Here is a 16,890-nt window from a genome sequence, read left to right on the forward strand (position 1 = left end):
TTGCTTACATTGGATGCATGCAGTGAAGGTGGTTTATTTTTGGTCATTTCCTGTCTATGAACACTGGTGTTTTAGCCAAAACTACTATAATAAAATATAATGCATAAATGAATTTCCACACCTATGAATGTTGTAATAGAAATTCATAAAATAAGTTATTATAGGAATCAGCACTACTAATTCATTGGAAAAAATCTTCTGAAAGATTTTAAGTATTTCTGTTCTAGCCTGTTATAAAAAGCCCAGAGGTTAAAAAAAAAAAAAGCATAAACCTCTGAAAACTGTCTTTTTTTTCACCCCAGGCATTTAGGAATATATCTAGATTTTGCTTGGCTTTCAGGAACTCATTACTGCATTAAGTTAAGTACCCTCTATTTTCTTAGGGTCTTCTACTAAATGACAGGGCATAGAATATTTTTCTGATTCATTCTTATATATAAAGACCAAGTTGAATAGATGGACATTTGAACTTAAAATTAGCCACTACAGATCTTGAGGTTAATCCCTATCAATGTCACATTGCCTGTTGTATTTTAGATATAAGGAAACTGAAACTGAAACCCAAAGAAATTAAAAAGCCTACTCCCCTTCCTCCCCCAAATCTTCTGTTTGTCAGTGATAGATATGGAATTTTACTTTTTTTTATACAGAATTTGAATTAAGGGCTATCTGCTATCTTTCTGAATGCCATTTTCAATACACCTTCCTGCTTCTCTTGTTATCTCTCATAAGGGCTATTACACTGGTCTTCTCGCAATGCAGAGGTATTATCTAGCTTCTCCCTGCTGTCTTCCACAACGCCCATCAATTTATCTGTCAAGAGTGAGTCGCTGAGGCAAATGGCACATTTCCTGCATCCTTGTATTACCAGCACCAATACTTAACTCCATGTATAGTATTTTGGAGTTGCTAAAAGTGCCTTGATATATGGTCTTTTTACTTTTTATTTTAAAAACCTTTTCTGTTCTTCATCTCTATAGGATAATATAGGACATTTCCGTCCTGTGTCCCAGGTGCTCTGAGACTGTGCTTCCATGAACATGCTGTGCATAACTCGGCTTCCCTGCCTTTCTTCATTACTCACCTTCCTTCTACCCCTGCTGAAATTCCACTATTCATCACTCAAGAATCAGTTCAAATGCTACTTCTTTCTGAAGCCTGACTTTTCCCCTCTAGAAGAATTAGTTATTCCTTTCTGTGTTCCCATAGCATATGGTTAAATATTCATTATTTTACAAAAAGCACATGATGCTACAATGACTGTGTAAATTTATCTTCTCTTCCATTTCCCATCCAGATTGGGAGCTCTTTGAGAGCAAATATATCTTGATTTATTTTTATATCTTTAAGGCCTCTCACAGTATAGGACACATAATAAGCTCTCCACACAAAAATGATTAATTGTGTGTTGGGGGAAGAGTACTGGAGATTGGACCCAGAGACATTCTACCTTCAAGCAACAGCCCCGGCCCTTTTTATTTATTATTTATTATTTTATTTTATTTGTTTGTTTGTTTTGCGGATCTGGGAATGGAACCCAGGGGCATTCGACCTCCGAGCTATATCCCCTGCCCTATTTTCTATTCTTTATTTTGAAACTGGGTCTCACTAAGTTGCAGAGGGCCTCACTAAGTAGCTGAGGCTGTCTGCGAACCACGATCCTCCAGTCTCAGCCTCCCAAATGCTGGGATTACAAGCGTGTGCCACCACGCCCGGCTTTATTTTTTATTTTGAAACAGGGTCTCACTAGGTTGCTGAGAGTATCTCTAAGTTCTGAGATTGGTCTTGAATCTGTGATCCTCCTGTTTCAGACTCCCAAGTACGGGGATTAGAGGCATGTGCCACCACACCCAGCCAAAGATTAGTTTAATCAGTTGTTGAGGTCATTTCAGTGTAGAAATTATATTCCCAGTGTTTATTAGGTTTATTTCAGTAGGATTAGGACAGTTTTATTTCTGGAACCATAACCCAATAAAAGTGAGCTATGATTTTGATATATCCCAAAACTTGCACATGATCTCTATACTGACTGTCCTTGTCAATACTAATGAGTTAGTGGCTACTCCAGAGTTCTTAATACAGAGCCTTGTATATATGACTTTAAGCAAGTGTTATGTGAATTAATGACTGAACAAACGAATTAATGTGGACATCTGTATAAGGAAAACTGGAAGGACAAATCCCAACATACAACATTGTTTAAGAAGCTTTCTGAGTCTTTTTCTTTTTCTTTTCCTTCCCCTCCCTCTACTTCCCCTTCTCCCCTCTTCCTTCCTTCCTTCCTTTCCTTCTTTCTTTTTTTCTCTCTTCCCTGTGCTAGATAGAGATTGAATCCAGAGCCATGCACATGCTAGGCATGTGCTTTAACACAAAGCTACATCCTCAGCTCTCGAAGTCATTTTTCATGGAAATCAGAACACATCTCCCTAGAGTAATACATTTATTAATATTGGCCAAAGTTTCAGACTAAACTCAAAACCCCAATTCAGAAAATAACTGGTCAAGATTAGGTGTCGTGTGGCCTATTTAACAGGTGCCACATTTTCTACTGAAAAGGAAGAGTCAACACACAGCCCCACAGACCCGCATTTGTTTTTACTCAGTATCCTTGAGAGAGAGCTATATCAGTTGAAGATTACTTTTTCTTTTGTAACCATGCTACTGTTTTGCTGACTGTAGACTAATTTTTATTTTATTTTTACAATAGTTTGGTACAAGTTTATATAAAATATATCACCCTTTTCTGATGACAGACTTTTTATTTTGGAGTTTATATTCATAAACTTTTAATGATATAGAAAAACAAAAGCAAGACATTTTTATGTATCATAACATATAGGACAAACATATAATATAGGACAATACCATTTCCCCCCAAAATTATTCATGTTTTGGGTATGTAACTCTTAATTCCCCATCATTTTTACATGTAAAACTAAACCTTTTATTGTGGCCATCAGGAATCCCTTTGTCAATTAGTACTTTTTTCTCCTTCACCTCCCTTCCTCATGTGTTTGACTCACCTATGTCAACCCTTACTTTGTGCCCACCTGTATCACTCATTCTGCCCCTTTGGTCATCTTTCTTAAGATTCAACAGCTACTCATTAAATGTTTCTCACTTTTTTCACATGCCTATAACCCCAGTACCTAGGAGACTGAGACAGGAGAAACAGGTTGAAAGAGAATCTCAGCAACTTGGTGATATTCTCAGCAACCTAGTGAGACCCTATTTCTTTCTTTCTTTCTTTCTTTCTTTCTTTCTTTCTTTCTTTCTTCTTCTTTTTTTTTTTTTTTTTTTTTTTTTTTTTTTGGTGGTAATGGGGTTTCTGGAAGCCCTTCTACCTCCGGGCTAAACTCCCAGACCTATTTTATATTTTTATTTGGAAACAGGGTCTCCTAAGCCAGCGCACGTGGCTGGCTTCAACCCCGCCCGATCCTCCTGTCTCCGCCTCCCAAGGGGATTACAGGCGTGCGCCACCACGCCCGGCTTGAGACCCTATTTCAAAATAAAAAAATAAATAGGGATGGGGGCATAGCTCAGAGGCAGAACACTCCTAGGTCTAATCCCTATTACAACACAGATGTTTTCTTGCTTCATTAATTCATTCAAAAAAATACCTATTTGCCGGGCCTGGTAGCGCACGCTTATAATCCCAGCATTTGCGGGGGTGAGACCGGAGGATCGTGGTTCCCAGACAGCCTCAGCTACTTAGTGAGGCCCTTTGCAACTCAGTGAGACCCGGTTTCAAAATAAAGAATAAAAAATAGGGCAGGACAGGGGGTGTAACTCGGAGGTCAAATGCCCCTGGGTTCCATCCCCAGACCCGGGAAAAAAAAAAAAAAAATTAGCAAAGCCTGGGCTAATAGCTATGGTAGACATTGACTCTGCTTCAGAGGGTCACAGTGTATAGTCAGAGTTTTGCTCTTGGTCAAGCCATTTGTTCCAGTGGCAGTGAAATGCTCTCCGTGGTCCCATTCCAGAAATGAGGGTGTGCTCCATGTAGCTCGGTATGTCACCCAAAGCACAGCACACGGGGCTAATTTTTACCCGATCTTTGTGCTTTCTTTTCATTTTCTAAGACTATGTAATCTAAGACTATTCATGTATTACTGCTCATCGATTATTATTACCTCTTAAGCCCTAAGTCTGGTAGAAATTAAGTCTTTTTATATTTTCTTGGATGCATATTCACTTAGAGTGGACTAATGTTATTAACCAGCTTACAAACTGAATAGACAAGGGGTGAGTTGTGCCAGTCGTGGTGGCGCATGCTTGTAATCCCAGCATTTGGGAGGCTGAGACCGGAGGATCGCGGTTCGCGAACAGCTTCAGCTACTTAGTGAGGCCCTTCGCAACTCAGTGAGACCCTGTTTCAAAATAAAGATTTAAAAAAAAAAATAGGGCAGGGGGTGTAGCTTGGAGGTTGAATGCCCCTGGGTTCCATCCTCAGACCCACAAAAATAAATAAATAAATAGTGAATTGTTACCACTGAATTTAGTATGATACACCAACAGAGTAATGGTTTGTCATATCTGTTAACATCAGCATTTTAAAAATGTTAAGGATCTTTAATAATTAATATAAATTCTGAAAAGTCCATTACTATGTTTCAGAATCTGGCCTTTAAGCCTCAATGAACTCATTATATGGGAAAAAAAGGCAAAACTGTAAACATGTAATTATGATACAGAGTGAGAATTAATGTATTAGAAGAATGTGTAAAAGTGCACAGCCACAAAAGGAGACACACACAAGGGCAAATAAATATTGTCTGAAAGCAAAGATTCCAGAACGAAAACAGAGAGCAGAAGCCAAGCACTGTTTTTTCTGTTTTTTGTTTTGTTTTGTTTTGTTTTGTTTTCTGCTTTAAGTTTTGCAGTTAGGTAAAACAAATAGTTATGTTTCTATTCACAAAGCAAAAACTTTGCATTGAATCAAGATATTTTATTTATTTTCCAGCTCTCTTTTTGGTAATCTTTTACAGAAAATATGTCTCCTACTTTGGAAATAATAGCAATTTCCATATTTATGTATGTGAAGTGATTTTTATGTATTTATGATATAAATAATGAATTCTTTTCCATCATTTCTTATTTCAAACTAGAGATAAAGTCTTCAATTATTTTAATGATTATACTTGTAGTATACACTTTTAAAATTTCAAAAAAACATCGAAATATTAAACAGAAAGTCGAGATTACCACTTAATTCAAGATCTGAGAGAGAAGCTATTTTTAATTCCTTTTTTATGGTGTTTTGGTTTGGGTTTGGGGTTTTTTTGTGTGTGGTGCTAGGGACTGAACCCAGGGATATTCTACTTCCAAACCACCATCTCAGCACTCCCCGCCTGTTTGTTTGTTTGTTTGTTTGTTTGTTTGTTTGTTGTTTTGAAGCAGGGTCTTGCTAGGTTACTGAGAGTCTTGCCAAGCACCGAGGCTGCTCTGGAAACTGCCGTCTTCCTGTCTCAGCCTCCCAAGTACTGGGACGTTAGGCATGTCCCACCATGCCCAGCTATTTTATGTTTTACAAACATATTAGTATGTTGAATGAATCTTAATGCATTTTCTAGCCCGATAGTTCTATAGATTGAGAAAACCTATTTATATTGAGAAAAAAAAATCCAGTATAAAGTACTTGGGGTTGGCTCATGCCTGTAATCCCAGCTACTCTGAGGCTAAGTCAGAAGGATTGTAAGTTCAAAAGCAGTCTGGGCAATTTAGCAAGACTTTGTTTCAAAATAAAAAGAGTTGGGAGTATAGCTTAGTAGAGTGCCTTGGATTCAATGCCAGTACTAAAGATAGATGGATAGATAGATAGATAGATAGATAGATAGATAGATAGATAGAGGCACATATATATAACATAATGTTATATTAATATAAGTAATTTGGGTTTAGAAGGGCTTTTTGTTTTGTTTTTGTTTTTTGGTGGTACTGGGGTTCCTGGAAGCCCTTCTACCTCTGGGCTACACTCCCAGAGCTATTTTTATATTTTTATTTGGAAACAGGGTCTCTTAAGCCAGAGAGGCTGGCTTCGAACCTGCGCGATCCTCCTGTCTCCGCCTCCCAAGCGCGGGGATTACAAGTATGTGCCTCCATGCTCGGCTAGAAGGGCTTTTGCTCATAATTTTTCTATTTTAGTTAAAACATTATTAGAATAATACAAACTTTCAGATAGTCTTATTGAAATACGCTAAAATGTTCTAGCTCAATTATGGAAGTAGAGGCAATGGACATAAAGTCATAAAGAGCTTTTCAATATGGCTCCATATTCTGTTCTGTACCTCGTGTGGTAAGACTCTCACATTGGATTTTCCAGGTCTCTGGACTCAGGACTCAGCAGCGCTTTACTAGGTCTGTCTGTCATAGACACTCACCTGGTGGAAGTGGAAGGGGATACGCTTTCCCTGTATGGCTCAGGAGCACTGGAATCCCTGGATCGAAATTGGAGTGTTCAAACGGCAGGAATAATCACAACAGTCTCCTTCATGTTCATAGAATTTGATGAAATTGTCCACGTACTCCCTAAATTGAAGATTAAATTTCCTAATTCTCTGGTAAATGTTTCCTTTTAGTAGTATGTTTGAATTATTCTGAATTATGACTTGTGTGTTCAAGCCAAAGACCTGTTTTTACTCGTATTTTTGCAGTTTCTCTTTGGCAGGAAGACATTTGTATTGATTTTCTGAAGCTGGGATTTAAATTAGTAATTATAAATAGCCTTGTGGTTTTGTATTAACATAAGAATATATATATATATATATATTAATATAAGAAATTATATCCCTAAAAAAGGCATATGCCTATAATCACAGTACTTGGAAATTAGACATGAGGATCACAGGTTTGAGGCCAGCCTCCCAAACTTAGTGAGACACTGTTTAAAAATAAAAAGGGCTGGAGGTGTAGCTCAAAAGTGAATGCCCCTGGGTTCAGTCCCCAGAACTAAAACTAAAGAGAGAGAGTGAGAGCGAGAGCGAGAGAGAAAGATCCTATAAAGGATATATAGAGTAGAGAAGAATAACATAATTTTATTCAAATTGTATGACTCAACAGGATCACAAAGCCCCATATTATTATAGTCAGTTTTTGTATCTGGTATTGAAGGGACATGTTACATTTGTTATATAATTTTTATAAGAGTCCCCTAACAACATTGAAAATAATTTTAGGAGCTGATTAAAGTTACCTTGAAAGTTTAGCCTTCCCCAGTTATCGTGCTGTTATGTTATTTATTTATTAGTATTCATTTGCAGACACCGTGTTTTTTATGAGTTATGTCTTGCGATTTTAGTGTTTTTCCTTTGTCAGCTGAGTCATTTACCTTGCTTGCCTTTTTGTGGGTTTTGAGGTGGGTTTTGTGCTTCATCCTCCCTGAAGAATATAAATAGAAGTGAATAGAGTGTGTTAAAAAAAAAAATGGGCATCCAAGCTGGGCGTGGTGGGGCATGGTGGGGCGTGGTGGCAATCCTTGTAATCCCAGCAATTGGGAGGTGGGGAGACCTCAGTTCATTGGTTCTTGGACAGCCCCAGCTACTTAGTGAGGCCCCTCACCACTCAGTGAGACCTCCTTCAAAAATAAAAAAGACTAGCTGGGCGTGGTGGCGCACGCTTGTAATCCCAGCATTCAGGAGGCTGAGACCGGAGGATCGCGGTTCTCAGACAGCCTCAGCTACTTAGTGAGGCCCTCTGCAACTCAATGAGACCCGTTTCAAAATAAAGAATAAAAAATAGGGCAGGGGGTGTAGCTCAGAGGTCAAATGCCCCTGGGTTCCATCCCCAGACCTGCAAAAAAAAATAATAATAATAAATTAATTAATTAAAAATAAAAATAAAAAATAAAAATAAAAAAGACTTAAAAATATGGCTGGGGCTGTAGCTCAGAGGTACAGTGCCCCTGGGTTCCTTCCCCAGTACTGCAAAAAAAAAAATCCAAATTCACAGAATATTTGCATTAACATATAAGTTTTGGTGATTTTATTTTATTTTATAACCTATTTAACAAGCCTAACTAGTGTTGGCAAGATACAAGTAATGACTAACACTGATTCTTCTCAGGAGCACTATGGGCCCTATATTTATAAATTTCTAAAATGTTCATTTTCATTCTCTTTTTTGTAGGTTTAATATCAATGTTAAATGCAGAGTCATTGTAATACCTGGGTCTGGATATTTGATATTTATATAACTTTTAAGAATCTTAGTTTGTTATGAAGTAAGGATGTCCTTTGCAGAAGGAATCATCCAGAATTTAATATTGGATGGATTCCATCATGATGCAATGGCTGGATTAAAGTTATTTAAATTTAATACATTCAGTTGACTTAATGTAATTGAAGACATATTTGCTCAGCCAAAAGCTTACAGACTTACTTGGGCAATATCAATGAAACTTTAACGTTGATATTTTAAGATGGCTAACTTGATGTTCAGATTTTTGTGTGTTTTATTATTGTAGCACCTTAAATTCAAGGAAACAAATCTTGTAATGCTGCAGCAATTTAATGCACTAGCACAACTTCGTCGTATCGACCAGTTGACAATCGATCCTCAAGGAAACCCAGTCGTCAATTTTACACTCTGGAAGTACTATGTATTGTTTAGGCTGAGCCATTTTAGTATGCAGAAAATAAATGGAACAGAGGTAAGCAAAAAACTAAGCAAACTGCAGAATAAAAATGTCCCTTTCTTGGGAAAATAGTGGTTAAAGATCATTAGGAATCTAGAACTTTAGAGAATTTTTTTTTAAATCTTGACAATTCAGAATGTCAAAAAGCTAAAAATCTCCACAAAAACCTTTAGAGCACTGTGTAAACTTTTAAAATAGTATCCAGGTCATGGAGAATAGTGAATATCTTATTATTGTTTGTGAGCATTCAGAGGTAAAATGTTGGTGAGAGTGACAGAAGGAAGAAGGAAAAAAAAAAAGAGCTGGGTGTGGTAGCACACACCTATAATCCTAGCACTTAACAACATAGATCCTCAGCAAATAAGCAAAATTTTGTTTCAAAATTAAAAGTAAAATAGAGCTAAGGGTATATCTCAGAGGTATAATGCCCCTGAGTTCAATTCCCCCATACTCCCCAAAAAGGCTCTTTTACATAGATAATATGAAGTGTTTTGTAGACTACCTGGTATGCAAGAAGGAATAAGGAAGTAAAACTTTAATGTCAACTAATAAGGTAGATGAAGGGAAGAATAAAATAGAGAAAGAGAGAGAGAGAGACTAAGTAAGCATAAGCCTAGATGCTTGCTTACTGCCTATGTCATGACTGTTTTGGACAACTAAGGCCTGGAGCTGGATAACTGGAAAATTATTAATGAAGAGTTATTTTTAAATAGATTATGTGTTCATCACAAGGGTAATCCCCCACTACTCAAAAATCATGTTCTCTTTAGCTATTAATCTGGAATAAAAGTGAGAAACTATTCTTCTACCTATACTGAATTTTAGTAATCCTCCAAAAGAAAAAATAAGTGGCTGGTTTTATTATAGTATTTCTCAAAGTTCAGAAAAATTTTTTCCCTCTTGTAAGGTGAACTATAGTCAATTTTTTGGCTGTATTTTTATGTTACTAATCCAGTAAAGCTACCTGTGGCCTAGAACTCCCAAAATTCAACATACTGTTGGGAAAATGGATATATCATGGGCCAAACATGGTAGGCTCATGACCATAGTATGAGCTACCTATTGAAAATGTCACACAAAACTGGAAATTTCAGATGATTATTAATTTTTCCAGATAGTTCTTAAGAGACTTAGTTCAGTTTGTGGACTCTTGTGGAATCTTCAGTACTTCCCAAGATGGAGATTATGAGTACCTGATAGGACCTGATAAGTAGTCTAGGTTTCTAAAGTTAACCTGAACTAGAAATAGAATGATTATTTTGGCCATAGGTAAGTGATTCTCCTTCAAACTGTTACCTTAATTAACCCCAAATAGATATTTTCTCATATATGTATCATTTTTAGAACTTTGAAACAGGAAGAAAATTATGATTATATAAAGAGGAATTAAGAAGAACCAATATAATTTATTCTGATTTGAATTTTTGAAAATGCTATTCCCAGGAATATTTGATACTTTATTAAAATACCTCAAAATATAAATTTTGACATTTATTGTAATGTACACCGCATCTCTACTTTTCTTTGTATATGAGAGAATGATCTTGCTGGAGGTAGAATTCAATTTGTGAACATGAAGAAAATATGGAGTAGTGACCTATATTGGCCACTAGGTGACTGTATTGGATCAGATAACTCAGTTGTCAGCTAAGGAAGAGTTTGAGGAAGCAGCAGTGTTGTTCACAGTGAAGGTACAGGGTAAAGAAGACTTAGTCTGCACTGACTCATGTGTATGCGATGCTTACAAATGTGGGGGTTATTTTCCAGACTATGTCTATGTAGTATATTATAGCTAATGTTAAGACTAAATTGTTAAAAGATCTGAAAGTTAACTATACCAGGGCTTCTCAGGAGCAGCTCTATTGACAATTTGGGCTAGATAAATCTTTCTTGTGGGGGATTCCCTGTGCATCATAGATGTTTAGCAAGATCCCAGGTTACTATGCACTAGGATGCCCGTAGTACCCCTTTACCAGCTGTGACAACCAAAATGTCTCTAATTATTAGCAAATGTTCCTTCGAAGGAAAAAAAATGGCCCCTGGTTGGGAATCATGAATTATACTCTATAGAAAGACTGACAGTCTTAAGTAAAATATGCCCACATTTTAATCCAAGTCCTACTTTCAGCTGGTAGTACTTCCTTGGTTGATACAGGAATGAGCCCTCCCAGGATAAACTTTTACAAGTTATTCTTTGTGGGGAGAAAGGCTGACATAAATTCAGAATGAACATAAGCATATTTGCTAATTGAGTGAGAATTTCATCTCTCAAGGAAGCGACAAAATTATCTTTATAGGAGCAAGCTATGAAACTCCTTGGCTTACCTTTGTCACATTATTAAACTTAATCTCTCCCAATGACACATGGGAAATTTTCCCTTTAAATCATTCTAATTAAAGAAGCTATATGATTTCTGGGGGAAAAAATCATTAAGAATATAGGTACCTCAAGCATAATTTTTAGGAAACACATCTTCTCTCTCAGAGCTAACTCATCATTCCCCAATTAACGTCCATGAGCCACATTTGTTCATCCTCATTTTAACCGGGCTCAAAGAAGGAAGAGAAATCGCAATTAAAAACTCCCAGGTGAATGTGCTTTCCTGGGAAAATAATTCAGATAGACATTTCTTTGGAGTTCGTTGTCTCTATCCAAGAAAAAGTGCCAGTTGTACCCTCTCTACTGTTTCTCTTCAGGTGACGCAGAATGACATGATAATGGCTGAGAGGCTCTTTGGAATCCTAGCACATGTAGCATCTTCTGAGTTACCTCAGTATCGGCTGATTTCAATTCTGGGCGATGCCAGGTAAACTTTAATTTTCTTTTTTAGTGTTTATGAGTCACTGCTGCATTCAAAAAAGAAGTAATTTTACATACGTCTGTGCCATATATCCTAGACTTATTTTGTGGCAGGCTCTATTCAAAGTTCTAGGGCTATAAAGACAAATAGACAAAGTTCTTGTTCTCACATGGTTGATAGTCTAATAAGTTAGAAATACACATAACACAATATAATATTTCATCAGGAGAGAGACTTCCTGAATATTGGAACATCATTGATAATGTCTCCAAAGGGAGGTAGTATTTTACCTAGTCCCTCAGATTTTCTACTTTTGTTATTGACAACAAATGAGTAGGAGCTTTTTAGGTTTAGGATAAGAGATCTGTAGACGTACAAAGAATTGTAAGTAGTTCAATATAACTGAAACATGGATGACTATGAAAAATGGTAAGAAATGAAGCTAGAAATTTTGAGTATGGTCTGACAGCCTTGCAACCCATACAAAACAAAAATGAAAGCTTGTGCTCTATAATTAAGCACAATAATGTGTTTAGGTTTATGTTCTAGAAAGGCTGCCATTTAAACAGACAGAGGTTGAAGGAATGGAAACCAGCCAAGAGGATGTGGCCTGTGGTCCAGCTGGGAGATTATGATAGACTAAACTCAGGCAATGGGAACAGAGAAGAGGATCATTTGAAAAAACTTTAGCTGGTCGAACATACTGACCTTCAGGAAATAGTGTGCATGAAGGGGAGTAGTCAAGGATGATGTATCTCCCATGATTCAAACATAGATAACAGAAATCACTCCAGCTAGCTCAAGCAGAAAACAATTGATACACATGGAATTAGATACCTACAAGATCTTTGGGAAAGTTAAGGAAGCAGTCTCTAGACTGAGCCTCCAGAGCTGACTCCCAGAATGATACCCAGAAGCAGCCCGTCAAGGACACTGCCACCTTTGCTACAGTCACGGACAACAGGAGACTCTTGTCCCAGCTGAGAGTCCTACTACACACTTTTAACTACGCTGAGGATCGGGAAGTGCCCTACTCCTTCCCAGAGCAGGCCATGCTGCCTTGCTGTAATTTACCTCCGTAAAATGAGTGTCTCGTACCTACTCCACTCAGCTCAGTTCTAATTCAAATCTCACCTGAATGTATCTCATTGGCCATTTTATCTGTGGGTTTTATCTAGAACCCACAGAACTATCCTGAAAAAATTACTGAGGAAGGCATTGAATTTAAGAAATGATGGTATAAACCGGGCATGGTGGCACACAGTTGTAATCTCATTACTTGGGAGGCTGAGACAGGAGAATTGCAGGTTCATAGCCAGCCACAGAAGCTTAGCAAGGCTCTTAGCAACCTAGTAAGACCCTGTTTTCAAATAAAAAATCAAATTGGCCTGGGAGTGTAGCGTGGAGTTAGAACGCCTCTTGATTCCATCTCCAGGGGGGGGGGGGGATGATGTATGTACAGAGAAAAATCAATAAAAAAGCTATTCTAACTAAATATTAATATATTAATGCATAATACTTTTAATTTAATAACCTAAAGACAAAAAACCTAGAAGTGAAGGATTCTTAAAGTTTGATACTTTTCTTATTTAGAAAAGATAATGGGTACTAATTAACAAGAAAAATTGGTAGAAAATATGTGTTTAACTGTGTATATTAAAAATCTTAAGGGCTGCCATTAGAGAAAAGCATTAAATGTGCCCAGGATGGTGGCACAAACCTGTAGGCCCAGCTGCTCAGACTGAGGCAGGAGAATTGCAAATGTGAGACAAACCTGAGCAACATGGTGAGACTCTCTCAAAAATAAATAAGTTAATAAAAATAAAAAGGGCTAGGGATATAGCTTAATGGTAGAGAATTTGCCTGGCATGTATAAGGGCCTGGGTTTTACCCCCAGCACCACAAAAATAATAAAAGACTGGATGTAAAATTTATAAACTACTAAGAAAAAAAGGGAGGATGTAGGGATGAAACCCGTGATCAACAGAAACAAGAATAGAAGGAAACAGAAAAGCATGTGAATTATATATCTATATTTCTTTCTTTTTTTTTTTTTTTTTTTTTGCGGTACTGGGGATGGAACCGAGGGGCAATCTACCTCCAAGATACACCCTCAGCCCTATTTTTGTTCTTATTTTGAAAGAGGGTCTTACCGAGTTCCAAAGGGCCTCACTAAATGATAGCTGAGGCTGTCCTCAAACCGCGACCCTCCCATCTCAGCCTTCCAAATGCTGGGATTACAAGTGTGTACCACCACGCCCGGCTCGTGAGCTATATAATAAATATTAATGAATGTAATTTTCTCATTAATAGTAACTCTCAGATTGGGTTGGAAATTGAGTTACAGTTATTTTTGAGAGACACCTTTGAAGAAACACATTAGGGTTGAAAATAAAGGTATGGAAAATACATAATGGTCCAATGCCCACAGCAAACAAATATGGGAATATTAATATCAGTAATAATAAGGTTTTGACACTAACAATGACGGTCTGCCAATCATTATGGACCAATGTAACCAAGATAACAACTTCTGAATATATCAGTAACTACAAGTAGACACAAATTTAGTTACTATAGTAGACATTAATATTATTTCTCTCATATATTAGACCAAATAAACCAAAGTAAGAAAGAAAATGAATAATTTGAATAATATTAGATTAGATTATATCAAATAATTGTTATTTGACATATTATTATTTGATTATAAATTATGTTATTATTTGATTATATATATTATGATCTTCTTACATCAAATCAATATATTTAAATTTTTTTTCTGAACCTTATGCCCAATTCAGAAAATACATATGTATTTATCTATTCAAATGTTATGAGATATTTTGTGTAATAAAAATTAAACACATATTAAACTCAAAGAAATCACCCTGTATTCCAAGAAGCATACTCATATGATCACATCCTCTAATCAAGATAACATGAAGTTAGAAAATGATCAGTGACACAAGTTTTTTACCCCAAAATGATGTATGAAAACAAAGCACCAATAAAAATTTTAAAAAAAGAAAATGCTCAATGATCCAGGCTTAGCATGTGAGTTCATTGGGAAGGGAGAGGTTAATGAGCTAGGATAACCAAAACCTTATCTAGTTGGAACTGGAAAAACAAAGCAAGTAAAAAAACAGAATAAGCAAATTACCAGAAAAGAAAACTTTAAAAAAAAGTCTTTAAACTTAAAAAAAAAAAAGCCCCTTTGACCTGGGTCAGAGATGCAGACATGCAATTTTTAAGTAATAAGATAACTTGGTGGGGGATGACTGTAAATTTGGCGATACACAGCATGATGAACTAGGTTTCTGTTTTTTGTTGTTTTTTCGGGTCTGAGGATGGAACCCAGGGACATTCAACCTCCGAGCTACACTCCAGCCCTATTTTTTCTTCTTTATTTTGAAACAGGGTCTCAGTAAGTTACAGAGGGAGGGCCTTACTACGTAGCTGAGGCTGGCCACGAACTGTGATCCTCCTGTCTCGGCCTCCCAAATGCTGGGATTACAAGATGCGCCACCGCGCCCGGCTGAAATAGGGTTCTTATGTATGGCTGGTGGGAACTAAAGTTGCCACAGTTCATTTTCACAGCCACTTAGCAATATCTATCAAATTTAATATATATATACCTTTTTATTTAACAATTCACTTAAGAGAATTTATTCTATAGGTAATATTTTAACATGGGCACAAATAAGGATTCAAGGATTTTTATTCCAACCAGTGTTTATAACCAAAAATGTCAAAACTCATTAAATGTTCATCAGTAGAATAATGCTAATTATTTGCAGTTCTAAACATAAAGATTCCTATATGAAAGTGTTAGAAATAAAAATGCCAGTTATAGACCAATTGTATAGGATGCTACAATTTGTGAGAAATGGAATATATGTTTCAGAGATATTCTTGTGCAATTCAAAAATATTTGCTATTAAAAAATGATGACCTCTGAGTATTGAATGGGGCCAGCTGGTTGTCAGTGTGCAAATATTTACTTTTCACTGTATACCTCTATGCACTGCTTAAACTTTCATTTGGGGTTTATTCTTTTTTAGTTCAAGTTTTTGAGAAGTATTTCTTTTTAAAAGGATTTAAAAAATACTTTAGCTCTTTTGAATTAAAGAAGAAATTAAAGCTGAAATAAGAAACTATATATAAATATATTTGACAACTAAAATAGTATATGTCAAAACTTCTGGGATTTATCCAAAACTGTACTGAGAGGAAATTATTTATTTTAACATACTTATTAGAAAGCAATAAAAATTAGAAAGTAATGAAAGAAGCTTTCACTTCAAGGAGCTAGAAAAACACCTAAGTAAAGCAAAAGAAAATGGAAGATACTCTTAAATATCACAGCAATTTCTAAAGAAATAAGACATTGAAAACAGAATAGTTGACCAGTAAATGCCAAAAAAAAAAAAACCTCTCCAGAAATTCTAACTGTCCAGCTATTAAACTTTTAGAATTAATCCGAATATACAACAATAAGGCCAGATACTAGATCAGCCTTCTAAAATGCGTTGTTCTTTCTGGTAAGCAGCCCCCATCCTAAAACCACTTAGGGGTACCCATCCACCAAACATCCACTAGGATAAAGGAGACACTCTATCACTTCTACAATTCCAAAGTTTTTAGGAGCTTTTTTTCTAGGAAATGGGAGTGGAAGGGTTATGGGAGGGAGGGAGGGAGAAGAGGAGGGAGGAAGGAAGTAGTAATATATATTTTATAATATCACAGAGACTATGTTTGACCTGGAGGCATTTAAGAAAAACTTAAATTTTGGTTTTGCTATTCTCAGGCAGTAAAAAGGATGGCAGTCAAAGCCCAGGGCCCCATCTGAAGTGCTGAACATAGTCTGGGCTCAGTGGTGCATTCCTGGAATCCCAGTACTTGGGAGGCCAAGAGGGGAGGATTACAGGTTGGAGTCCAGTTTCAGCAACCAGTGAGATTCTCAGCAACTTAGAGACTTTGTTTCAAAATAAAAAGTGAAATAGGGCTGGGAGTCTAGCTCAGAGGCAGAACATCCCCTGGGTTCAATCCCCAGTGCCAAATAAATAAATAAGTAAATAAATAAATAAACAAATAAATAAATAAAGTGTTGAATATGAATTGCAATATCCCCCAAATTCAGCTAGAACCCCAGTGGCTACACCATTAGCATAAAGATGTGTCAGAAATAATCCTACCCCTTCTTACCATTCTCAGGATTTTCCAAAGAAAATTACCTTGGTGTGAGTAGAAAAGGAGAATGTTGTCCCTAAAAGATGTGAACAAAAGAAAGTCCTCATATAAATTTGTAACCTGAATTCACATGGGTAGTGTAAAATAATATCAAATTTTAAATACCACTATCGCTAGATATCTGGAAAAGCAACCATACCTCTCACTGAAGGAAGTTACTTTTAGCCTGTCTCAAAGAATGCCATGGACAGTTTTTTAAAGCAC

The 16,890-nt window shown here is 36.5% G+C and overlaps 1 protein-coding gene across 6 annotated transcripts in view; it reads left to right on the plus strand.

The window, feature by feature from the left end:
- Window positions 1-16,890, plus strand: part of LRRC49 (leucine rich repeat containing 49) — a gene marked incomplete at both ends in the record, with an annotated part of 138,208 nt that overhangs the window by 103,301 nt on the left and 18,017 nt on the right. For all 6 annotated transcript variants that reach the window (XM_080690797.1, XM_080690794.1, XM_080690796.1 and 3 more), the window contains 3 exons: window positions 6,323-6,560; window positions 8,462-8,647; window positions 11,330-11,439. In XM_080690797.1, the coding sequence (XP_080546923.1) occupies window positions 6,323-6,560; window positions 8,462-8,647; window positions 11,330-11,439 (534 nt within the window). The remainder of the gene's footprint in view (window positions 1-6,322; window positions 6,561-8,461; window positions 8,648-11,329; window positions 11,440-16,890) is intronic.

The sequence above is a fragment of the Muscardinus avellanarius genome (genome assembly GCF_963383645.1).
Source record: "Muscardinus avellanarius genome assembly, chromosome: 3".
Classification (NCBI taxonomy): Eukaryota; Metazoa; Chordata; class Mammalia; order Rodentia; family Gliridae; genus Muscardinus; species Muscardinus avellanarius.